General features: G+C 37.1%; 1 protein-coding gene across 1 annotated transcript in view; it reads right to left on the minus strand.

Moving 5' to 3' along the window:
* Window positions 1-1,744: 1,744 nt before the first annotated feature.
* Window positions 1,745-27,492, minus strand: part of LOC103806973 (cell adhesion molecule 2-like) — a gene marked incomplete at its 3' end in the record, with an annotated part of 74,715 nt that continues 48,967 nt past the window's right edge. Inside the window, exons 4-5 of the mRNA XM_009079687.1 lie at window positions 4,363-4,515; window positions 1,745-1,882 (exon numbers count right to left, since the gene is read on the minus strand). Of these exons, the coding sequence (XP_009077935.1) occupies window positions 1,745-1,882; window positions 4,363-4,515 (291 nt within the window). The remainder of the gene's footprint in view (window positions 1,883-4,362; window positions 4,516-27,492) is intronic.

The raw sequence follows: 27,492 nt of genomic DNA on the forward strand, positions 1-27,492 counted from the left end.
AAATTTCTTCCCAGCTTTAATTACATGTCAGCTGAAAGAAAGGCAAAGTTATTACACCAGATTTTAAAATATAATTTTTAAAATAATATCTTTTCAAATGTGTTGCCTTGCTGTTAGGCCAATTCTATCAGTGTTTCTCTGAAAGTATTGAGATTGCTTGGAATGATTTTCAATCTTTACAAGCCTTGAATACATATATTCATCCCATCATCTCTTCTGGATGAGATTTTATGCTGTGCCATGTGTGTTAGCTGTGCTGTTAAATTCTTCTTTTTAATTACATTTGATTAGTTATTGCATTTCTTTCAACAATTTTCTCAAATTTCCCAGTGCTAGAAAGAATGGTTCTCAGTTTCCTCATTTTCTACCATTGTTACAAATGTTCAAACATATTTCAAATTATTCCAGTCTAAAATACTTGTTTCTTTTGACACTATTATAATTTTCATCAGAAATTTAAAGACAGTTCTAGAATGGCCTGGATTCCTTAGACAGTCAACTTCATTCTCTTTTATTTTCCAATTTTATATCAGAGTTCTGGTTTTACATGTTGAACTGTGGTAGATAGAAAAGGAAGATAAATAGATTCCGTAATTAATGTTGTAATTTTGCTTGAGGCAGTTTATTGAGCTAATGAACTTCAAAATATTAGACAAATATGAGACAAAGTAGATAAAAGTGTCAGGTTGTTTGGTTTTTTTTTAAAAGCTACACAAAAAAGGTGGATTTTGAATCATTTATTGATCTGCTCTTATAAAAGAATTAATAGAGGTGACATGAATAAATGCCACCAGTACCTTGTCCTTTCTATTATCTACTTTATAATGGGCTCCTAAATTGCCTCATGGATGTGACTAAGTCTTCTGTTGTAGGAAGCTCTCGTCACTCACTAATACACCCATAAGGATTTAAAACTATCCCAGCATTTATAATATGGACTAGAAGACTAAGTTCTAAGCAAAGAACACATGAAGTGAAAGAGAAGACAGAAAATAAATAAATTATATGCAGCTCTTCCCTGCCTTGCTGCATCCTCAAAGGTAATTCCCTACTGTCAGCTTTAGATTTAGTCAACTGATCACTTTTCAGCTACAGTAGGCTTTGTCCAACTCCCCCCAGTCCCTGTGAAGTTCTCCTGATACTCTTTAAAGTCCATGTTCTCCCTGCTCCTCATCTCAGACTGTCAGCATCCTTGCCTCAGCTGTATGCTCCCAGTTTCCCAGCTGAGATTCCCTCAGTTGCTACATCCTGACTCTTCCTTACCAGGGCAGGCTCCATAGCTCCCCTATGAGAACTGCAATCTCATGTTGCCTCCAGATGGTTCTGCCTCACCTGGTCACACTACTTAGAGAAGTGTAATATAAAACTGGCAATTGACCAAATCAGTCATCCATCACATTAGAATGGCAAAAAGAAATTAAAAGGTAAAATATAAAGGATGAGTTGTATGACTGTGATAACAATAATCCCTACCACACTTCTCTATGAAGCCTCACAGTTGAGTTTACTAGGCTGAACAAAATTCTGAGCAATTCAAAGCATCAGTTTTTACCACTGGAAGAAATGGTATCATGATGGTTATAGGACCACTACAGTAATTTACAATCAATTCCTTACCTAAGTACTATCACTGATTCATTTCACAATTAAATATGAGAAACTTTACAAATACAAGTTAAAAAATATAATTCTAAAGAATGTACAGTTTCAACAGACCAAATTACCCCAAAGTCCTTTTATATACCTTTAACTTCTTTGTCGTTCTTGAACCATCTGATATCAGCCGCTGGTTTGCTACCAGATGTCTTGCAAGTTAGCTGCATCCTCTCTCCCTCCATAACTGGTGAGGTAAATCCAGTAATTTGTGGCTTCTCAGGAACACCTAACAAGCAAACAAGCAAAATGTCTCTGATAGTGTCAGCTGCTGCCATGAATACCGACATAAAGTTCACTTCTTCATATGCTGTAAATTCTGGAAACAGGATAATTAACTCCTTGTGCCTTGTCAGTGAATCCTTCTTCCTACTGCAAATAAACAGTCAGTCTGAACTCTAGTTGATGCTAAAGAAATAAAGAAAGAAATTATCTAGTTTTCTAAGAGAAAGAGATTGTATTTTAATAAATATCTATGTACATTCTGCACGCAGGTCTAGTCTGACTTGTTATAATATTTAAACTGCTCTGCACAGCAAGCAGGATGACAAAGCATATTAGAAGCACAGCTGTGAAAATAAAACATAACTGGCAACACAAAGCTGAACGGACCTAAGTTCAGAACAGACATTTAAACCTGAATAATGAAGACTTTAATACAAAATCCATCGAAAAGGGAGGATGATAATAAATAGTCACTTTATCTTCAGAGAACACAGAACCAAAGCACCAAGAGGTATAAACACAGCTCCACTGGCTATGGAGAGTTCTTAAGCTGAATCCAAGTGCTTTGGAGGAGGTCATATGATTTTGACATACTGTACACATAATATTGCACTTAGAAATAATTGTTTTTCAATGAACCATGGAAGATTTTAAAAAAAATTGTGAAGAGAATTGGGAAAATTTTGATCATTACATGTATAAACGCATTTTACTTATGAAAACGTGAGAATAACTTACTTTAAAGTAATACTGATGACTGCAATTTTAAATCTCAAAAAATGTCAGTTATAACTTGCATCTGCAGTGCTTTGACGCATTCATATTTGTGGCTAGATAAAGGGATCAGTCACAGTAATTTATCCTGTGCCCCATATTTCATAATTTGGGGTTTTTACATCTCTTTTCCAAAATGATATATTATGTACATAAAAAGTAAGCAGCAGTACCTATTGCGTAGTACATTTCTGTAATAAATCTAGTCTGCTCTTTCAGTACAGGAAATAGTGTCTACTATAACACCTTGACAAGTAAATCTTCTAATATATAGCAGAGCAGTCAATAAAGAGATTAGTAGTACATAAAAGGATAATGTGTCTGATTAAAAGATGTAATACATTTCAATGGAAAAGATCCTCTTCTTGAACAGAAAGTGTTCCAAGAGTTTAAAATGTTACTTTGAAATAGAAAATTACTACAAATACAAAAAGAAAAACAAAATGAATAAATGCATTTCAATGAAAAAATGCAGCAATCCTAAACTTTGCAGACTTCTTTCTTGGAAGGTAAGTAGCTGACATTGAGAAAATTTCATGAAACCGAAAATTGCAATAAAACTTAAAGGACTGTGAAAGATCAAGTTGCTACAAGTTAATAAATATTGGTTGTATGGGGTTCTTTTGTCTTTGTAATACCTTTCTATGTCTCTCTGCCATTTAAAAGGTTAAACCAGGGTACTCATCAAGTGTTCAGATCATGAGATATTCTCTACAGAAAAGAAGATTAAGCATAGGTAGCTGCTATTCCAGAATACTCTGCTTTCAGTGGACATTTTTTGTCCTTAATGGCAAACTTGCGAAGATCTTTGTAAAATAGTCTCACAGGGACTGAAAGGGAGACATATTTCATATCCTAAGCACAAAACCAATTCCCTGGCTGGATTAATGTGAATATTACTGGCACAGAGAATATCTTACATTAGTCCTATTAAATTCAACTGTCTGCCTGTCTACATATAAAAATAAAACAAAAAGAAAGAAAGAGACATGTTCAGGGACAGAAAAAAAAGGAGAAGAGAATAAAAATCACACTCTAAAATCATATAATCTCTTAGGTACTCAGGTGTGTTTCAATGAACTATAGCAATTTTGGCTGATTGGGCAACTGACATTCATAGAATCATATAAAGCTTCAAGCAGAAACTTTATTTCCTGGGCATCTCTTGAAATCTATTGCTTTTCTATGTGTATCTATAACCTTTGGGGAAAACAGCAGAGCACTTAGAGGATAAAGCATAAAAGAAGCAGCAAAGCCAGTGAAAATTTGCACTTTATAGACCAAGAAAAAGAAAGCAGAATGATCCAAGAAAATGCCCAGCTAAGGAAAAATGATAAAGCTCTAAAGCCCATTTTGATTTCATGCTTTCTGATTTTCTCCCCTTTGCCCTATACAATACATTGTTAGGAGATGAACACATGCACCTTCTCGCACTTCTGGTGCTTGGGTTATAGAGGTTATGTCCATTTTATGGAGCATTCATACCGTGGTGTTTGTGTGATCCCTAATTCATTATCCTGCCACAGTGAAAACAGTAAGAGGTATGTTATTTTTCAGCACAGCAATATGAAACAATAAACATCACAGAAACTAGATCAGACATTTACATTTATCTTCTGCCAAGCTTTAGAAAAGTTCATTCTTATCATAATTTGCCAAAGCCTAAAGAGTTTAACACTTGCTTCTTTATGCTCATCTATTTATACTTACCGAGAACGGTAAGAAAAGCCTTGGAAGTTTTGACAGGCATAGTAAATAAAGAGCAGGTGTACTGCCCTTCATCCGACAGAGACACATCACTGACACTGATACTCAGTTCATGCCAGGAAGCTCGGACCAGCTCAATTCTGTTGTCCCTCAGAGCTGAAAAACAAAAAATCAGGTTAAGGTAGGACACAGCACATTAACAAAGCGTGATATGTTATACAAGAGGCTCCATGAAGTATCCTAATAAAATCAGGCCCTAGAATACAGGGACATGGACACAGTTGTCTACGCATAGTAGTTTGTTTTCTCTGTGGAATAAAATACAAGAGTTTAGCAAGTTTTTGAATGGTGTACTGAGTGACTTGTAACATATCCAAACCTAGAAACTAAGGGACTTCAGTTGCCTTTTACCTTCCTCTAAAAAATCTATCACTGAATGATTTCTTCTCCCTCACAGCATTGTTCAGTATCTAAAATAAGTCCTTCCTAAAACCAGATTATTTTTCATTTATTTACAAATGTTGATAATCCTGTATCTAGCATTGCATAGTTTGCCTACACATTTTTCTCACATCCATTACTGCTCATATTGAACTGGAATATCAGATTTCTTGAATGCTGTAAAATAGTACTTCTTATTTTAAACAGATTTAAAGTTCCACTTCTACATGTATATATAGTCCATTTAAAGATTTGAGGTAATTGAGTATAGGGGTTCTACTTTTTAAATGCTGATTAAAAATATGATCTACTAGCACAAAATCCTTTCTAAAAAATTTTGTTTGCATGAAACCACTGAGGGAAAAGGAGCAGGTAGATTCACCTAAATTCAAAATGTCACTTTAGTTAATGCCTTAAAATTGCAAGTATTTTGAAAGCTAGTATTTAGATGAACCCCCAATTTCTACTGAAAACCAGCCAAAACATGCCCAAACATTCAATTTCTCTGTGGTAAAGCTGTTTCAGGAATCTACATATACTAATCAAGTCTTTCCACAGTATAGATACACTAGTATCATAAGTAAGTAAATACTATAAATCATTCTTCAAACAAACATTTAAAAAGCTTCTGTTACTCAGAAAGTTTAGCTGTGCACCTCTAGATTCAAATCTCTGACCTGATAGTGTTTGAATCTTCAGTGAATCTATTTGTACAGTAAACCTCTGAAAGTAATGTAGGACTATGATATTTATTGGAAGAGTTATACTTGCTTTTGTGACAACAAAATAAAATGTTCAAGTTCCCAATTCTGTTCTCACTCACCTCTTTTAAAGTCCCTAAATGCTCTCAGATTTGTCTAATATATATCTTCAAATAATAATAAAACCGAGTTTTATTGTGGCTCTTTTGCTACTAAAACTAGATGTTTCTGCCCCACTGCCATCCAAGTCAATCCAGGAAGATTTACACCAATGCAAGCAGCTACACTGTAGATTCAGCAAAAATGTCACTTGAATTTGTATTCTTCTAAGGCTACCATTCAGGTTTCTTTTCACCAGGAAATTTCTGCTGAATTTACTGATTATTTCAGGGCAGACCAGCTAAAGCGTGACTTCCCCTCTGCAGGGTCTGATGTCTGAAAGGTGACAGCATAAGCAGACCTAACATATAAGCATGCTATGAACTGCTTCAAGGCACATCAAAGTGACTGAGATTGTGTATAATGGACACATTTCAAACATAACTGAGGCACCGTCTGACAGACCACAACAAGAAAAGAAAAATTATGTAGTATATAATATAAAATGCATCTAATGGTGAAAATAGGTGCAACATTAAAGCAAACAAGCAAGCTAAACAGAAGCCACAAAATGAAAATCTGTGTGTATACCAATGTGCTGACATAGCAGCCAGGAAAAAAGAAGTCCAAGAAAATGAAAAGCTACTTAAAGCAAGCTTCTACCAACCCTGAATAACTGGCAGAGTTGATAACTATGGCTTTACCAGCCAAAACTCACAACAGTGAAGCTGCTGCTATCTTTGAGGAAGTAGGTGGGAACTCAGAATCCCTTTCTCAGATTTCAATTCTAGTCAGGTGCAAACTGAGCAGACATAAGAATGGTAGACTATTTCACATTACTGACCTTTCAAAAAAAATGATTTTCAAAATGACTCAGTGCTTCCAAATTTAAATAAAATAGCATAGAGAATAGAAAAAAAAACAAAATCAAAGAAAACCCCCTCAGCTCCGCATAACGTGAAAGTGGTGATTTTTGCTTCCTCTTAACCAGAAATAATTTTTAAAATATTGCAATATATCATCTTAGATAGTACTTTACTTTGTTATAATTTTCAAATGCTACTGCCTGGGATAAAGATTTATGTATCTGTTGAAATCTTTTTGTATAGATCACATAATCATTAAGGCTGGAAAACACCTCTGAGATCAAGTCCAGCCTATAAAAGATGGGGCAATATGTAGAGTTTCATGCACTAAAAAGAACTGTAATGAATTCTACTACAGCATAACTGGCCTACAGATAATGCCAATAGCACACTATTTTGATCTTACAATTGAAATACAAACCATATCCATAAACAGCATTCCTACTACTCCCAACCTTACTTCCTCCCCTCCACACCTTCTTTAACCTTTGTACAATATAAAAACCTTAGACCAGTCAATTTTCTAGAAAACTGGTAAAAACAACCACTGGTCAAGAGATGAGATTAGATGGTCCATGTTACAGTCTGAAGTGAATTTTTATTGAAAGAACAGAAAGAAAGTTTTATAATGGAAATGCCATCACAGACCCTTTGCAATAAATGCTGCAAATAACACCAACATAATACTCCTTCACAGGAAAGCTCTTTGTCAGAAGCATTTTTATAAATTCGAAGTCTAAAGGCAATTAACTATCTGTGCCATCACTTTCAAACCTAAACATCTGTAAGCTTTTCTGTCTTCACAGATGTGAGAACAAATCAATGAGAGAACTTTACTGCTATTGCTGAAGCAAGGCAAGCACTTACACAGAGACTTTTTAGAACCTTATTTTCAAATTGAAATCCTACATCTGTTTCTATATCCCTATCTGTTTAGAAAGACACCAGTTTCTCTCATGAAATTGGTAGCTGTGATGGATGCCAGAACTGGTTTATTTCCATTTTCTGTGTTAGGTATATTTTACTTAAAGGGTGAAGTTGGATGAGTGAAAAAGTCTGTCTAGTCCTGCCTCCTGCACCCTGGAGCAGGGGGAGACCTCTGGGAGAGGGTGACTGGCTCCCTCAGACAGAAAAGTCAGCAACATTGGAGAAGCCAGGATTACTTCTAGCCAGCTCATGATATCCAGGCATTGTGACTGAGTGGAGCAAGGTCTTCTGTGTGGCAGACAGTAAAGTCTTGCCAAGCCTGGTTGAGCAGAGAAGTTCATGAAGCCTGAACAGAATCCAGCTATTGAAAGGTACCAACTGGCAAGCAAAAGCTTTAAGGGGAAGACATACTCCTCAAAGACCTAGTGGATGGGAAGGGAGTTTATTTCCAATACTCTATTTATACTCTTTCAGCATATCCTAGTTCTACTTATTTAATGACTGATCTTAAGTTTATTTCCAATACTCTATTCATACTCTTTCAGCATATCTTAGTTCTACTTATTTAATGACTGATCTTGTCCATTTCATTATTCTGGATTTAATGGATATGAGCTTCCAAAGCTTTCTGTAATCTTTTTGATTACTCTTTCTTTAAAGTAAGAATTGCCCCAAACAGGGCAATTTTACCACAAGATCCAAGCCAACCCAAGACTCCACCATAGCAGTCCAAATAAAGTTCCATAAAGTAATATACAAAATGCTTTGTCTTATTAATTAGCAGATGAAAACAAAAAGTATGGGAACAAAACCTATGGGAACATTCTGCATGAATTTGGAGTTTAGTAGACACTCATAAACAGATTTCCTAAATACTGAAATTTCTATGCATTATTCAATACAAACAAAAGAAGTACATCTAGTTTGCTACAAAAGTTTACACAAAACAAGTTTCTTTTTAAAGTGTCTGTAACAACCCACCCTCACATTGTCACATACTGAACATACACAGTGTCTTACACTAAAATACAGGTGCTGTATTGTACTCAGGTGACAAGATTTGTTCCTCCACTTTTTAAGAAGATTATGCCAATAGCTCCATTCGTATTCCATGGGAAGTTTCTGAATACTATTGATTAGTATTAATTACTACAGTAGTGCCTAGACAGGCCAGGTGCTGGGCACAGAAATGAAAGCTTTGTCCTTAAAGACTCTACAAGTTCCATCTTCACTTGTACAGTTTCCTCACCTCTCTCCTACTGCTGCCTGCACTTTCAGAACCTTCTCTGGAAGCTCTCATTTCCATTTCACTTTGTTAAGCCCAACTGCCCTTCCTGGCCTCTTCCTGGGGATTTTAACCTACATTCCTGAAGCATTACCCTATCCATAGTTTGCATACCTATATTTTGCAAGATACCGAGATGCTAGAAAAAGGGTAAATAAATAGAGTATGTATATGATCTCTGGAAAATACACATATGCCAAGACACTAACAAAGAATACCAGCACTGACATCTCTTCCCTGGGTTCTTATGTAGCAATCACTTATAAAAAATATAAAATTCAAAAAGAAATACAACTGCATAGTAAATTCCAATAAGCCCTAACTACATTATTTCAGTTTTCTGTACTTCCCAGGCACATATGATGCAATTAATTTACAATGCATGAAATAATTATGCATAAAACACTTGTTCCTAAGCAGATACACTTCACTTATTTTACCTGTCATTCTCTTTTCCTATGGAAGAGATTTCCTTTCACGATGTTTTCTGACACAGATGCAAGCAACTTTGATAATTTGCATAGTTGAGGTTATTCCGAGTTAAAGATACAGTCATGTATTTCAGCTGCATTAATTAGCAATTGTTGAGACTGATGACCACTACAATAAACTGGTCTCCTTGTCCACAATCACAATATTTTTTGCAAAACAATAATGTAATGGTCTTATGTTGTCATATAGGGAAATCTTGCAACAGGAATTACATCAAAGTGATAAAAGAAACAGAAATTCACAGTCATGGAAAAAATATGCACATTTCATACTGTGAGGAAAAGGCAGCTGCACCTGTTAGATGCAGTAGCCACACAGCAGCATCTCTTATGTTATTTTGTCTAAAATGACCATATCTTCCAAGTATTTTGAGTCATGTATTTGAAGAACTGGTAGGGGGGAACCCAACAAACAACAAAATCCCCAGATCCTCCAGAGTAATTTCCCGATGTTTTGACAATACTAACTTGACATATGCTGCCATCCTGGGATTCACTCAACACAATTTTCTTCCTTATGTTAAAGCTGCTCCCTCTGTCATGGGAATAATGTAACCATTAGCTGGAACCAGAAAGATTTCTGATACTCTACAGGTCATGCTAAACTCCCAGAAATTTAATACTTATGAAACTGAAACAATCCCTCTGACTTTCAGATTCCAACTTTCTGAAGCAGTACCATCATCAAATCTGAAATAGATTTCAAGGGATTTATGTTGTGTTTCTGGATATACTTGGATATACCTGAGAAGGCCTTTTCTTTGCTCCTAATGAATTCAATATAGCACAATCCCTATAGGATGATCTACAGCACTTGCTGTTGTGCATCAAAGTGTGTGAGGTCATAGATCACCATCAGAGAAAGAAAAAAAGAAACAGAATGAGAGCAAATGGAACAAACCAAACTATTATTGTTGTTCTGTGTCTTCTAAACCTTCACATTTCTTCTCAAAGCATTTTGATTTCCTTTTGAAGAATAATGTACTCATTAGTCTGTGCTGTATTATCAGTTCACCTAACTGATACACAGTTATCCTATTGATGCCTAACCTATCTAGTCAATGCTTGCATGGTATCTGAACTCCTAATATTTTAAAACTTCTCAGCTGTTTGTATGTGGAAAGGAAACCCATTTCCTTCCTCTTTCATTTCCAGTAATGCAATTGGATTACTTTTACACAAGTATACAAGGGTGGCAGTGTGGATATTTAGTAATCCCATGTTTTCTGTTTCTACTTCTGCATGTGGAGAGGCCATTTTTACCTCTCACTAGAAATGAACTCTTTAGCATTGCATCTGTGAAACTATCACTTTTGCCCTAAATACTGGTTGGTCATGATTCCAAGTAAGTCCAAAGGTCAGAAAGACAGATGAACACTTAATCAGTCTGGAGCCATGACAGACTTCAGTACTGGGACAGAAGTCCTCAGATGTCTACTTTCACAAGCAATACTAATGTAGCAGGAAAAGAATCAGAAGTTTCTACGCAACTTATCGAATTGGCTGATGTATGTACCACTGGTGTCCTTTAAAGGTGACATCATTTATAAATAAAATTAGCAGAAATCAGATAAACTGAACGACACAATACTGTGCAGAGATCTTTAGCTAATTGGCTGTGGAACAGTCTGACAAATTTGCAGATACATGATGATGCTTTCCCCCTTTAGAAAATTGATTAGTAACACCAATGAGTTCAAACAGACTTTTTCCAAACAGTGGCTTTCACAATTTTCTGTCAGTTGGATGCTGCAACTACTTCAACTTCACTGAATGTTCCAACCCATGCATGCACTTAATAAATTCAGAGCATCACCGAATTTTGGAAAAGGTGGCAAGTAAGGTTTTAGAAAAGGAAGAACATAACAATCATTGGAGATAAGTTTTACTTTCATTCCGCTGCATTTCTAAAATACTTGGTAATCATAAGGAAGAAACAATGGGGTCAATAGGAATATACTTCTTCTACCACTAATCATCTGACCATCTGCAAATTATAGTCTGGCTTGGAATCTAATAAGAAAAGACTAGATTGTTTTCATCTGACATTCACTGCTGAATTACTTGATAAGCTTATTTAGAGAAAAATAAATATGTTCAAAAGCAAGCTGCTTTTTCTTTTTAAAATTTTTCAGAATTTTTGCCGGTTGGATAATGCATATGCCAAGGTACAACAAACTCCCTTCATCAGCAGAGGTGTCAACAGTCTCACTAACAGAAGCATCTACTCTAGGCTTGCTTACTGCCTTGAAAAGGTCAAAGCACTGGGGACCCAGAACCTGCCTGTACATTATCTATTATTTATCAGGGCATGCAGCCTTAGATGCTTAAGAGGAAAATCTAAATAGCAAGATAATTTCTTCAGTGAAACAACAACAATTCTTCATTTCCTGCAATCTAGATAAACCAAAACCAGTTTAAGGTGACTCAAAATGACTTATGATCTTGAACACATCCATAAACCAAAAACAGTTTAAGGTGACTTAAAATGACTTATGATCTTGAACACATCTGCTAAGTGAGGTTTTGCCAACTGACAAAAGAAGGCCGAGACAATTATATGCCCTTCATAGATGGAACAAATATGGTAAAACTTTCCTGCATGACAGATTTTCTGCACTGAGCTAAATTTTTTCTCACAATCATGTTCTGTATTTGATTCTTTCTCTTTTTCAGAGCAATCAAGAAACACAGCAATATGCAAAAAAAGAGGAAGAAGTTGCCTTCTAGGGTGTTTATAATGTCTATTTCAGACAAAGAAGCACTGAACTGGCATTTTTCTTGTCTTTTAAGAATCATAAGGACAACATTTATTTCCAGAGAGGTCTGAGGGCTGACTCTCTTTTACATAAGAAATTTAAGTTTCAAATTATTCCAAAACACACAGGGTTTAAAATATGAATATGCCTTACTGTTTTACTGTGTTGAAATATTATTTAACTGTACCTCCAAATAATTAAAAAAAATCACATTAGTCATGATGAAACATTGTCTTACAAGGTCTGCTCATCTGGTTCCTTCTGCAACAGGGAATTACAAGATTTCCTATTATACTAATGCAACTGGACATGTGCCACAGCACAGTAGCCTAGAAAATCTTTAAAAATCATACTTCTCAAATATGCAGCTGCAAAAATTAAAATTGCAAAATGAACTGGCAAGGTTAGAAATGGACAGAATTAAAATAAATGAGATTCAATAGATAAAAGTAATTGGTAATCTTATATACCAAGCTGGAGATGAATGTTTTGAAAGCAGTAATGCAGGAAAGAAGCCCTGAGGATTACAGAGGAAATTATTTAACTATATGTTCAAATGCAGAACCACTCTAAAAAGATGAATCCTATTCTGGGTTGTACTGATCCTGGCAATTATGGTAAAAGGAAATGCTACAATATTCCAAAATAGCATACATCATACTGTGCCATATATTGTAAATTACAGACAGAAACAGTCTCTCAGTTGGTGAAGATAATTTCTGAAGGTCTACTGATGTAATACAGCTGCATAACTAATACTAAGAAAAGAAAAATAAAATAATGGAGAACTGCAGTAACAGTCCCCACCTACCTAAGACAATATTTATGGAACTTAGAAAAAAAAACCAAAAACTGTAATTTTGAGGGTAATACTGAAAACACAAGACACTATGTTCCTGGCTAAATGATAGTTCATTGTAAGTGAGAAATGTTAGATAATGACTTTATTAAAGTAGAAGAGATAAATAAATACTAATCCTCTTGCAAACTAAACCAAAAGTACACAGATTTCCAAGTTTGTTCTGGTGTACAGACCAAGCCAGGCAACTTTTTCCTCATAATACTGATGTGATACTAATCACTGTGTTAACAGTATTTCAGTACTTTAATGTTTGATGACCAAGGCAGAGTTAAGCTTGTTTAGGTACTAAAAACTGTCTAGCCAAACAGCACAGAGCTCTACCAAGATAGTCTGTGTATTTTAAAGAACATCAGTTATAGTATACTCTCTTTTTCCTCTTCAGGAGACTAACCTTTACTGACACTGCTGGTGACTCTCATGCATTGGCTTTGGTTAGCTTTGAATGCAAGGAATCCCAAAGGGCAGGGAACACAGAACAATCAAATATTACACTCTTAGCACTAGTGGAAATCCAGGTTCTGCTCAGACCTGTCTAAATGCAATGTGTTTTTTGTATGTGCCTACAGCTGACAATGCCTTAAGGAAACTGCAGGTCTCTATTTCCCACACCTTGTGGATAGTGACATCTCAGTTCAGCTCATTCACTAGCTAAGCTTAATGATCCCATGATAATGCTTTTTGTGGCATGCATGTGTAACACATGTTTATGGTACTGCTTCATATTTCTTGAAAAGTCACAGTCTTTTAATTTCTAAAAAGTGTGGTCCTGTTCAAACATTATTTCACTTTCTCACTTACAGATGATATAAGAGAGTAAGAACAGCTATAAGATGCCCTTGTTCTTTCTTCATTCTTGATCATTCATGTAGATATACGATGTACATCATTCTTCCTGTAGCAGATGGCTACATTGGCTAGAAAGGAATATTCATTCTTCCTAACTACATTAAGCAATCAGACTCCCTAAACTCCTGCTGCGTCCAGTGGAGCAAGATAGCTTCCTCCAGAGGCCAATTAAGAACAGGTCACTGCCTTGAAAATATTATGGAACTTGGACAAAACAGCCAAGAAATCATCAACGATTGATGAGTGTATCTGCAGTCAACCTAGCAAGTGATTCCAGTAACACTGAAGACCAAAAACTAATGTGTATGCCAATACTGAAGTTACTAGTAGTGTTAGGGATGACTCACAGATTCCACCATTGAGGGATTTGAAATATGGAACAAAATATCAGGAAAGATCTGAGATGAGTCTAGTGCAATTCCAGAGAGGATTCTCAGAAAGCTCTTTGATGGGTTTTAACATCTTTTATGATAGAGCCCTTAAAGTTTTATGATGTCTCTCATATAGCCTAGCAGCAGACAATCTGTCTCTCAACCACAAGTACACAGATGCTCTCTCTTTTGTGGGATTTGTCATAGTTTTCCAGATGCAGATGTGCTGTGAAGGAAACAATTGGTGAGAACTGGTGTCAGAAACAGATAATTATGGGATTGAAGCATCTCCCATACAAGGAGAGGCTAAAATACTTGGAATTGTTTAGTACAAAGAAGCAGAAAATCATGAACTTACTTAATCCAAATTCAAAAGACAAAAATTGGCAGCACAACTATCTAGACCTCTAATTTTTTGAGGAAGCTGCTCAAATTGGACATAGTCGGAGAAGCAAGTTGGACTAGATGACCTCCAGAAGTCCCCTCCAATGTGAAACATTCTGTGATCTTGTGATTCTAGACAGTTTTGGGGTAAAGAACCTGCACATCACAAAATTCAGGAATGTGGCCAATTCTGAAGCACCAACAAAAAACCCTTTGGTAGATATTCACAAAGAATAATCTTCTTTGGCTTTTCATAAGTACTTTTCTCCCTCATGGAGGATTTGGATTTGAGACCCTCAGAAGAGGCTGCCTGTCTCTTCCTTTTATAGTCAACGAAAGAGATGAAGAGAAAAAATTAGTTTCTCTAGGCTACACTTAGTTTGTGCAAATATACTTCTTTTGCAGCTATATTCCAAGAATGTGGAAATACAAGCACAGCAATACAATATTTGGAGTCCAGGGTAGAGAGCAGACACACCAAGTACTTCAGAATATCATTTAGAAAAATAAAACAAACATTTGACATAGAATGGGATGCTAAGTCTTGATAGATGTACTGAATAAAAACTATACTATGAATACATGCAATATTTAACTAACAGTAGATACTGACAGGAACAGATGTGTGGAATCATGCTACCATTGGTAGCATTTATCCCCAATATCTGACATTTTTTGGCCATTCACATACACCAGAGATATTTGAGTGTACCACAAGAAACTTATCCGTGCTTAACATCTATGTCCAGACAAAAAAAGCAGTGGAATGCATCCTGGCTTTTTCATTTAAACATTAATTGCAGGCATTTTCTGTTTTAAGAGCTGGGGAAAAATATTGTTCTGGTTGTTTCTTTCCGCAGTTCAAACTGTAGCAATAGCTAAAGGACTGAAGACATCAATTTGAGAAGCAAATACATAGAGTAATTTCCATTTACAGATACATAGCTAGAGAATGCTACTTACCCATCACACTTGCAACGGTTGATTAGCATTATTGGTTCTCATACTGCATTTTCCTTAACTGATACAGCTAGAAGGCTCACTGAGAAACTATCATAACTAACCTGTCTTCAGCTTATTATTTTGAAGGACAGATTTGTATATCATGATTGTCAGATGAAAGGAATCATTGAATATTCAAAAATTGCAAGGAGTTGTTCCAATGGTGATTGTTTTTTGTGGTTGTTTCTAATAGACCGTGAATCACTTAAGTATTGGTGGTACAGTTGAACAAGAATTTCTGCATTTACAGTGTACTACTGAATTGTATATAATGGGTCAAGAGTGACTTCCAATTCTGCTTCACAGGACATGGCACAAGCAAAGGAGGTACTTGGCCTTCAGGGCAGTGAATGTTACTGTACTCATTCTTGGGCTTGTCGACAAAGTGCCCGTCAAAGGACATTAATTGCACATTTGGATGATAATATGTTCACAGCATCAGAAGTAATAGAGAGTGCTGCAGCAACAGTCTGCAACACTGCATACATGAATGTTTTTGGTATCTAAGTTATAATATCTCACTTTTAATTATGCTGTGTCCTTGATCCTCCTTCTCTCTCCTCTATTCCCTTCAGAGCTGATTTGTTTAACTCCTTTTTACCTAGCATTCAACTACTTTTTGCTCTGAACCTGCTGTCTGCACACCTGAATCTCCTTTCTGTTCTTACTCAACTCCTGGTATATTTGACAGTTCTGGAAAAATTTCAGACACCAAATGCACTTCCTGTGGCAAAAGATGATATTTTAACACTATCATTTTCAATAAAAGAAGCTTTATTTTTCTTCTTTCCCATTTTGCTTGCAAATTCTTTTGACAAGTTAGATGTTTTCCTCAGATCCTCTTCTTGCTCTCCTTTAATCACAGCATGTCCAAATTCTTCAACAAATCTTACTAAATAAAATTTTTATATTTATTTTCCCCTGCAACAGCCTTTAGTATACCCAATATATGTTTATCTTTCAACAGAAAGTATTTGCCCTGCCTCACTGATCCCATCCTATCCTTGTATTTTATTCTTCTTACTCTTTGTTTTCTTTCTTTTTTTTTTTAAAAAAACTCTTCCTGACTGCACACATATGTGGGTGTTGACCCGTATTCCTTGGAATAAGGGGTCCTTTACTCCAAATTTTACTCCATCTATTCTCTTCCTCTTCTCCCCATCAATCTTTTATTGATAAAAAAACCCTGCTGACATCCTTATTAGTAACACTTTTGTCATTTTCTGTAGTAAATAATTTTGTTTGCTAGGTATGATAGATGAATTCTCTATAAGAATGAGGCCACTGCAAATAAATTAAATAAGAATGGGCTAAACTAATTACATATACAATATACATTAGGAATACTGATTAGCACCTCTTTAAATGGGAAAAGCACATTAAATTAATTTATTACTTTATATTTCCAAATATAAACTCCAAAGTGCACTTTATCTTTTCTGTAACCGAAGCACAATAATCTAACAATTGTACATTTAAATTAAGTTACGCTTATCAGCATCGTGAGCTGTACTAGGAAGAGCACTGCCAGCAGGTCCAAGAAGATGTCTCTTCACATCTTCTCAGCACAGGTGAGAATCACACCTGAAGTATTGTGTCCAGTTCTGGGCTCACCAAGTACAAGAGAGACAGGTTCATACTGGAGTGAGTAGAACAAAGGGCCACAAAGGCAATTAAGGGGCAGGAATATCTATCATTTTGGTGGTTTGACCTTGGCTGGATGTCAGGTGCCCACCAAAGCTGCTCTGTCACACCCCTCCTCAACTGGACAGGGGAGAGAAAATATAATGAAAGGCTCATGGGTCAGGAGCAGGGAGAGACCACTCACCAGTTACGGTCATGAGCAAAACAGACTTGACTTGGGAAAATCAATTTAAATTATTGCCAGTCAACTCAGACTAGTATAATGAAAAATAAAATAAAGTATTAGAAACAGCTATCCTCCACCCCTCCCTTCTTCCCAGGCTTGACTTTGCTTCCAATTTTCTGTGAAATCCTCTTTCCCAGCAGCACAAAGAGATGGGGAATGGGAGCTGCAGTCAGTTTACCACATATTGTTTCTCCTGCTGTTTCCTCAGTGGGATGACTCCTCGCATCCTTCCTCCACTCCAGAATGCGATCCCTCCCACAGGAGACAGTCCTACATGAACTTAAAATGTAATCACAGAAAAAAAACTAAGGTACTGTAAGGTTTGTACTGTATTTTACTGCACAGGTTGCCCAGAGAGGTTGTAGAGTCTCCACCCTTGGGCATACTCAAAATCTGACTGGACATGCTCTGGGGTAACCTGTTCTATCTTAGCCAGGTTGAGCAAGGCAGTGGGAGTACATGATCTCCATAAATCCCTTCCAAACATAGTTATTCTATGATTTTCTATACAGCTTTTACCTGTATCATAGTGCTACAGAAAAATAAAACAAACAAAAACCAGTTTTCAAGCATTACTCTCCTCCTTTTTGGCTTTTGAATTGCTTTCTTATAATTAACAACTGGTATCCTGCATAGTGCTCTGCTGAACTGTACTGAAGACAACTGTTTGAAGACTATCCATCCATAAAGTCTTACCTGGTACTGTTAAAATATTGACAGATTAATGAGATAATGTCATCGCCTGCAGAAATGAGTGCTGTTCTGAGCAGGCCCTCCCATGCACATGTCTTTTCCCAGAATAAAAAAGAATTTAAAAATGTTTAATGGAATCAGTGAAAAATCTTTCCAGTTTGAACAATAGAAAGGGAGGAGGTGGAGAGAAGGGATTGTGCCCAATGTTTGCCTAAGTACATACAGATGAGCTCTTGCATGCTCCAAGATTGTGGTCTAGGGGGTTGTGATCTGTTCTGACCTGCTATTGCTACTTGTAGGATAGCACGAGCTTGAGCCCCTCAAGAAAACATTTGCATCAACATTCAATTGCAGCATGATGGTCAGAAATAACAACAAGCGCCCATCTTCAGAGTTACAGAAAAGCCCAACAAATTACCTGTGTATTTAGGGTTAGTTTCCTCATTGAGAAAGGATGTTACTGCTAGCTAAAACTTTAAAATGTTTCTACCTCTGATCAGCAATCCCATTGGTGTTATCAGGATTTAGCTGGAGCCAAAGGAAAATATTTAGGCAAATCCCTAGTGGACAAAAGAATGAGGTCTGTAATATAATTACTAAAGGTGCAGTCACAAAATACCTCTAAATGCTGACTTACTGAATTCATTTTTGAATCCTCTATGCTTGATCAACAAGAATCATACTGGATTATTTTATTTCTAAGGTGTTCATTCTGAGAGTACGAAAACTAAAATTGAATCATAGAGAACTTACTAACCATTGAATAAAAATCTGAATGAAAAAAACCCCAAACAATAACTTTGTAGAAAAATGCTCCAAGCTAATTCTTTCTCTGGTATTTCCTAAATTTGAAATTTTCTTTGCAGATTTAATTTTCTCTAGTTGAAAACTGGAAAGAATCACCAAACAGTGATAGATTAAAACATAATAAAACAACCCGCAACTGCCACCAGAAGAAAAAAAAAAGAAAAACAGGATAAAAAAAGAGAATGATCAAACAGTTCTAGCACGGAAAACTACAATCCTACCAATTTTAGAATACCAGCAGATTTAACTTCACAGTCAGGCAAAGGGTAATCAGAGCTATATGGATTAACACTAACTCAGAGGCACTGTAAAATTATGTAGGAGACCACAGGGAAGCTCCTACTGTAAAATCTAGATCATGAGCTTTACACCAATAATTAACAGAGTCTGCAACCAGGTTGATCTCCAGGTGAAGAAGACAAAATTATATCCCCATATGCAAATCTATCTTCTTAATTCTACCAGCAGATATAAAACATTAAGTGGATTACACTGAAAAAGGGGAAAAAAGTGTCTTTGTCTCCCTCAACAGCACTTTAGAGGATAAAGTTCCTTGCAGACTGCTTAAATTCAGGGGAAGGGAAAGGTAGAGGGGAAAGACTGTGGAACTGCTTGAGGACCTGGCCCAGGCATGTGTATCTAGATCCAAGACAGACAGCTACAGATGAGCCTAGATGAAACATTTCTGAGTGCAACAGACAAAGCAGGACGGGAATGATGATTACACTGCTCAGAAATGTGGATTGTGGTAGCCAAAGTGACATGCTGAATTATTCTATGAATGTAGTCACTGATCACCCATTTTAAAATTAAAGATATATTGTTCCCTGTGAAAATGAAATCAAAGACTCCACTCTGATCTCCTCCATTACAGAACAAATCAGATAATGTAAATCAAGTATCACCTTGTAAGGTGATCTCTACTGGAATAAATTTGGCAGCAGAGACAGGCATGTCAAAAAGCCACTACAACAATATCCAGGAAGCTCACTGGCACTCTGAACCATCATTTGGTCTCTGATATTTCTGTCAATTTATTAGGGAACAGCACCTAGCTCTAGCTGTGGGTGAACTTGACACAAGAAAACTACAGCAAACATCAGAAACATGAATCTCTGTGCCTAAGGAAAACCTTTGGGCACTGCTGAAAACCTTCAATTATGCAATGACAGGTACCTAGATGAGTTGCTGAGCTAAAGTCTTTCAGAAGGTACAAATGCCTAAGGGCAACTGCCTGAATTCTCCTGGGTCACTTAACTGCATGGGGAGTGTGGATTAGATCCTGTGTCTGCACCAGGGCAATTCACAAAGTGTTCCTCCACTTATTTTACCCAGAGCTCACTGACTAGACATTCTCTGAGTTACTTGCTTGGTCACCTCTGGCAAACTGTGTCTTCCAAACCTGCCTATTCACTGTCACCCCCAAAGGTGACAGCCTCTTCTCTGTTCTTCCATTTGTGTCTTTGTTTCAGCCTGAGGAAGATCTGACCTGGCTTACATGACACATTTAGAGAAAAGTGAAGAATCCCAAGAAGCACTAAATCGCACGCTTTAGGCTGAAGTTGCTTGTCCAGGTTTTATCCCACTCCATTAGGATTTTGCTAGTGTTTAGCATACATATCTTCTGCAACAGCTTGCTGTCTTTAGAGGAACCCACTCTTAGTTTGCCCCACTCTTTTCCAGGCATTTCTCAGAGAACTTGAACATGTCATCTGCAGCAGACATTTCCTATAGGTACATATGCCTTTTTACGGAACTAGTTTATGGCTTCCCTAGTGAGCAAAAACTAGTTTTCATTAAACAAATGTGTTACAAAGTCACTAAGAAAAGCCAAATGTTGACTCTTCAGCCTCCCATCACACCTACTTGACTGTTTTCAAAAGCCTAACACCAGCTAAGATTATCTTTTATTTCACTATATAATAAATCATACAATTAAAATCAGGTACTGGGCACTAATTATCAATGTACAGTGCTGAAGTCTATACAGATTCCAGAAGAGAGGTATACGTAATGAACTTTCCTAAACAAAGCTTTCTTTAGAAAACACCTAAGAGTTCTAGTTGCTTATAATATTAATTCAATTAATGTTTGAACATATGAGTTATGATAAAGTCATGTATAGAACAGAATGACTGAGTGCAGAAGACACTTCTTTTTCTAATTTCTATTTTGCCAGAATGACTGACACTTCTTTTTCTAATTTCTATTTTGGTGTACAGGGGAAAAGGGTGACATTTCCATGGATGAAGTTAAAGACACCTCTCCTCTGAAAAATGGATTCTGGTCACATCAACAATATACAATCTATACAGAGTATGTGTATCAACTGAGAGGAAAAAATGAGGAAAACAATCGTTAAGACAAACAGTAGACTAAACTAAACCTGACAGGCTTGAGTGATGACATAATACCCTCTTACTCTGTGATGGTGACACAAAAATGCCAAAGGACACAAAGCTGTCAGTCTTGTTGTTTATCTTCCATCTAAGACTAATAAAAGGAGGTTGGTGACTGACAGAACAGACACGGGTACAGTCCTAGATGTCCAGTTCGCACTGTTTGAAAAATGTATTGATGGATTTAGGGGTGGCTTATTTGTTATTGCATTTTTCTGCATTACCTTTGTGCGCTTCCAAAAACTTTTCATGAATCATAGAATCGTAGAATCAACCAGATGGGAAGAGACCTCAAAGATCATCGAGTCCAACCCTACCGTCATTACTAGAGCATGGCACTAAGTTTTGATATAACTTTTTAAAAGCTATCATTACTTATTTAAACTCATTACTAGTAGTTGCAATTGCTGATATCGCAGTGCCCTAGTAATTTATTCACAGTATCAGCTTCTGGACAAATGTCCAACTAGTTGAAAACAAAACCAAGTTTTGCATAACCCCTTAGGTACTATCATGGTGAATATTATCAAACAATTTTATTTTTAGCAGTCTCAGAAAGCTAAGTCTAAATGCATCCCGCCACATCAGCTCCTAACTACTAAAAATGGAAAATGACACAGGTCTCTATAGAGCACAACACTGAAGTAGCACCATTTTAGCAACACAATTTTAGCTCATAAATCTTGTAAGGCAGGTAAAACTACAAAGAGAGAGAAAAGGAACAATCTCCATAGTGAAGTGTCGGTGAAAACACGTGACTTTTCTGGTTATTGCCCTAATTACTCTGTAGGAAACAGCTGATAGAAAATACTCTGAAATGAACCAAGAATATTTCAGGGTTCTGCAGAATAACTGAATGGGAAAGTCTATGTTATTAAAAATACAGGAGATAGCACTTTCAAAATCTTCCCTTAAACAAATGTGTGTGTGCCCATGATGATGCAATGCCAGGAAAACTCAAATTACTTTTCTTTATTACTCAAGAACCTCATACAATTGAAGAAGGAACCCTATAGAGCCACACTGCCTTGCAATTCATTCCTTTCTCTGGTGCGGTTGTATGGGCCTGTACGAGCAAGATACATCTTTAAGACTTCCAAGAAATAGCTTATCTTCTAAAAGCAAATACACACAATAATAAGAAGGGCATTTCATTCCTGATTCATTCTTCCTCTCATACAGAAATTAACACTGAGAAGCACAATACTGAGGAGAAAGCAATATGTGTTTTCCACTGAGGCTGGCCTGCTCCCCTACAAAATATTGAATGCAGAAACACATGATCTCCTTCTGCTTTGGACTCTGGTTTATTGTTTGACCTTGTCTGGAGTCACTTTAGCTCACTGAGCCTATGATTTCTAACCCTATGCAGTCACAATGACTCCCTTCCATCTAACACTTGATGTAAAGTGTTATTAAGGAAAATGCAAGGTACCCAAGAAAGGTGGAGATTCAGTTCTCATTCCAGAGTGGACTAAAAAGCATTCCTTTATTGACACACAAATACAAACCAGCTGAGTTTTAACAGCTCTATTCTTCTCTCAGTTGCTGACTGCTGGGGCAACAGCAACAAGGACAGAAAGAAAATATTTGTCTGGAACAGCTGAATTGAACAGACATTTGACCATACTTTTAAGTCCCACTGCTCTGTGTCCAAGTGTTTGCTACCATGGCATTTGAGATGGAAGGTTCAAGTCTGATCTCATGGACTACAAACTGATGCATCCTCCACTCCCTTATTTCAATGATTTTGACTGATGACAAATATATTTTTTGAGTTTCAGTGAATCATTTTTGCTCTAAGATTGTGCTTTAGCAGTATATTTAATGCCGGCTATTGCAAGCGCAACAATTCATAATGTGAAGGATAATCAGAAAATTCCCCTGTCTTTCCTGTATTACAACTGGATCACAATGCAGTTATATATACTACAATAAGATGTGTCAGCGTGCACGACTGTGCTACAGGCACATTATTGCAGCTGTTAAAGTTATTTCTCTTTGGAATCACGTCAGAGGACCTGAACCTCCCCAAAGCTCAGAAATGCACACCCTATCATATCTTATTACTTCAGCAGTGTAGAAAACCTGACTAGCCAGTGAACTTGGCAGCAGGTGACTCTTCCTCCATTCCTTTGTTCTGCATTCCACTCACATTTTTCTGGTGATAACAGTGTATTTTATTGTTATTTCAGGTGCAGGAATCTGCCAAAGTTTCACCTATCTTGTCTTCTTTAGTATAGGATAAGAGCAAAATATGTGAATGAAATATATGAATGCAATTGGGTATTTTTTAAGTTGCTGAATTGTGTGCATTAGCTGAACTGTTTCTTCCAACTGCAGTATAGCTATTACCTTTCTTTAAGAGATCAGCAGCTCTTACAAGCACATCCCTAGACATTTTATGTAGAAACCTTTAATATGAAGATCTGCCCTTATTTTGTCTGCTTTTTTTTTAATAGGTACTTGTTATTTTTAACAGTATAATTAAAAAAAGTTCTGATAACACTGTATCAATTCATTCTGATATGTTTAAAGCAGTAACAGGAAACACTATCATTTAAATATAGAGGCACAAAATTGTGGCCCCTCTCTCTGTGCCACCCTCCAAAATGAAACTTAGCAACAATCAAATTAAATAATTTAAACAAATCTATCGTTTCAAGGGCAGCCTAAAAAAATATTACAAGATAGCCTGAAAACACAATGTTCTTTACACCCTGAAGTCAGCTTTCTGTCAAAGTAGCTTCGTTCTAACTATGAAAGAATATGATCTTGACTGAAATAACAATGAAGGGAAGCACTCAGTCAGAACTGCTCAGATGTAATTCCTGCTCTAACACATTCTTCATCCTAAACAGATTCTCAGATTACATTGGATCAGTTAAGTTTCTACCTCAAAATTTCAAGTGCTTTGCTAAAGTAACATAACTACTTTACCATAGTAAATGGAAATTACACTCACAGCCACGTGCAACACGTAAATAAACACCAGTACTGGGAAGAAAACAGCTCTTAACTGGACTGTAAGATTTGGAAAAAAATGAAGACTTGACCAAATGCCTAGGAGGCAGGAATTGCAGATACTTATCTCAGAATTTATACCAGTCTCTTTGATAAACCAGGTAAACCTTTTACCCTGTACATCTATTTCAGAAATGCAGGGGATAGTTAATAGCAGCACAAGACATACCAGGTCCATTAATATAGAAAGCATTCAGACAAAATACTAAAGATCATAACTTCTTGTTATATACAAGAAAATAAGTGACATTCACAATTGGTTGAACTCTTAAAACTGCAGTACCATTAATGATATCCTGTATTGAATTTGTGTGGTCTGGTTTTGGTAGTAGAGGTTTAGATTCTGTGAGTAACTGCCAGAAGCTTCCCGTGCCTGACAGAGCTGATGACAGCTGAGATCTGCTGCTGTCTAAGGCTAAGCCCATCAGCCACCATGGTAGTGCCTCTGGGATAACAGAAGTGAAGAAGGTGCTCTAGATGCCAGAGCAGAAATTCTTCTGTGACCCATGGTGAAAAACAAACTGAGGCCAAGTGATCCACTGCAGGCCATGGAGGTCCACAGTGGAGCACATATCCACCTGCAACCTGTGGAGCAGGTGGATGCCCAAAGGAGGCTGTGACCCTGTGAGAAGCCCAACCTGGAGCAAGGTCCCGGCAGAACCTGCAGTCCTGTGGAGAGAGAAGACTACACTAGAGAAAGTTTTCTGGCAGGACTTGTGACCCTGCAGGGGACCCACAGTGGAGCAGGCTGTTCCTGCAGGACTGCAGCCTGGTAGGAGAGACCCACGCTGGAGCAGTTTGAGTTTGTGAAGAACTGCAGCCTGTGGGACGGACATACATCGGAGAAAATTATGGAGGACCATCTCCCATGGGAGGGACCCCAAGCTGGAACAGAGGAAGAGTATGAAGAGTCCTGCCCCTGAGAAGGAAGGAGCAGCAGAGACAAAGTGTGACGAACTAACTGCAGCCCTCCTTCTTGGTCTCCCTGTGCTGCTGATGGGGAGGAGATAGAGAACCAAGAGTGAAGTTGAGATCAGGAAGAAGGGAGGGATTTGGAAAAGTATTTTAAGATTCAGTTATACTTCTCATTATGCTAGTCTGATTTGACTGGCAATAAATTAATTTACCCAAGTCAAGTCTGTTTTGCCCATGACAGCAACTGGTGAGTGATCTCTCCCTGCCCTTATTCTGACCCATGAGCCTTTTGCTATATTTTCTCCCCCCTGTCCAGTTGAGGAGGGGAACGATTGAACAGTTTTGGTGGGAATCTGGTGTTCAGTTAGGGTCAAACCACCATACATCCAACATTTTAATACAAATATATTAGTAACACCAGACTCAAAGTAGAAAGTTCTACATCTTATTTTCTCACAGATTTTAAAAAAATTAAATTTAAAAAAATTAACCAACATAACACACAATTTAGCATATTTTAAAGATTGGCAGATCTGTATTTTTTCTAATAAAAATTGGTAGTAATTTCCACAGCCTGGAGTTCCTTGGGGAAAATCTAGACAACCATATTCCATTTTTCAATGGCCTGTGCCTGAATGTAACTATCTGCAACTGCCATAGATTTGCATGGTGTTGTTGAACCCGAGCAATCCAGATACAGTCTGTAGAACAGCCATCCTCCCATCCTCTGCTCCTCAGCCATAGCAGCAATAACTTCTGTAGTCCCAGAGAAGAGTTTACTACTTCTTTTGGGAACACCTGGTGTGCGAAATTCCCAATATGATGATAGGGTGGTGTCTCTGAAGGCACAGCACTTGAGAAGAAGTTTATTACTGCAGCCTTTCTTTGTTATCTGGTCAGAGCACATGCCACTTTATGGTCCCCTATGGATACGCATGGAGGACACACACTGCAAATGTAGAATACAGTTGAAGGAACATAGTTGAATGCCACTGTATGAGGCTGAACTAAAACAAAAGCTAGGCTAAGCTGCATCCAGAAGTTAAGGGGAAACAGGATATAACATGCAATAAACTTACGCTTCTATGTTCAGTTGTACTTCTTGGTAGTTACAGCTCAAATTAATGACCTTTTGCACAGTCTCAAAGTAACATGCCACAAAGTGAACATTACAATAAGGAATAGCAGTACAGTCACCACCAAAGCCGATTCTGCAGTGGAAAATGCAGTACCACAATAGGAATATCAGACCTAGCATGCAACTAAGTATGGTGCAGAGATATCTGATACCAGTCCAGTTGCATTAGCTGGGCTTAGCAACAGCAATGTAAGCACAGTGATGTGGCTATACCACTCAGAAGACCTGTGCTCGTATTTCTGCTCAGTACCACCCTTGGCTGCATAACTCAGTCAGTCTCTCTGTCTTTGACTGACATACAGATATTCTTCAAGACTACTTGCTAGGTTTTCTTTTCACTAACACAGGAATGCTACACTTGACTGTGTGAAATGGCCAAGCTTTTCCTATTTACTGAGTTGAATCTTTACTGATTGTTGAATTTTACTGACACATTGATTGTTGAAAAAAAAAAAAAACACCCCAAGACAGAGAACTGTTTTATTCTTGTCATTAATAATGTGTAATCTTCATGTTAGGGAAATCTTTTATCCTTCACATACTGTACTATGCCATTACAAAGTGGATAATAATTGTCCAGCAGGACTAGCAAGAGTGCATCAGAATTCACAGTAATGATTTAAAGGACCATTGATTGCCTAAATATTTGATCAGCCTGTATCATTCATCTATTGCAGTATTTATTTTAGATTTAAGTAGTTTTCCTATGCTCATTATCTTGGCAAATCATATTGATATTTGTAGTTCTTCAAATAAGTTTTTACAACATAGAATAAAAAGTGGCTTTTAAGTATATAAACAGAAAGATAAAGCAGAAATTATTTTCTGTTTTTCATCGAAAGGTGATATTTTTGCTAATCAGAGTACCAGAATCAATGCATGTTGGATTCGATGATCTTTGAAGTCTTTTACAACCTGGTTCATTCTATGATTCTATGATTGTTTGGCACACAGAATGTACATCCCAGATAAGCCTAATTACTTTTCAAAGGGAAAAGAAATCTGCTCCTTGAAATAGCATACAGGTCTTGTACTGAGCTGACATGAGCAGGCAGAGCTTATTGCTACTGCACCATAGCTCAGACACGGTTGTGCTTTACAAAACTTCTGCCAGGCATAGGCAAGTTATCTGCTCTAACAGGGATAGAACTTGTGTCATTCTCACAGACTACTCCACAATACTAGATCTGGTGGAACAGCAGGATCAGTGAGAGCCCTCTATAACTCACACTAGAGATTTACAATGAAACACT

The sequence above is a fragment of the Acanthisitta chloris genome, unplaced genomic scaffold (assembly GCF_000695815.1).
Source record: "Acanthisitta chloris isolate BGI_N310 unplaced genomic scaffold, ASM69581v1 scaffold6208, whole genome shotgun sequence".
Classification (NCBI taxonomy): Eukaryota; Metazoa; Chordata; class Aves; order Passeriformes; family Acanthisittidae; genus Acanthisitta; species Acanthisitta chloris.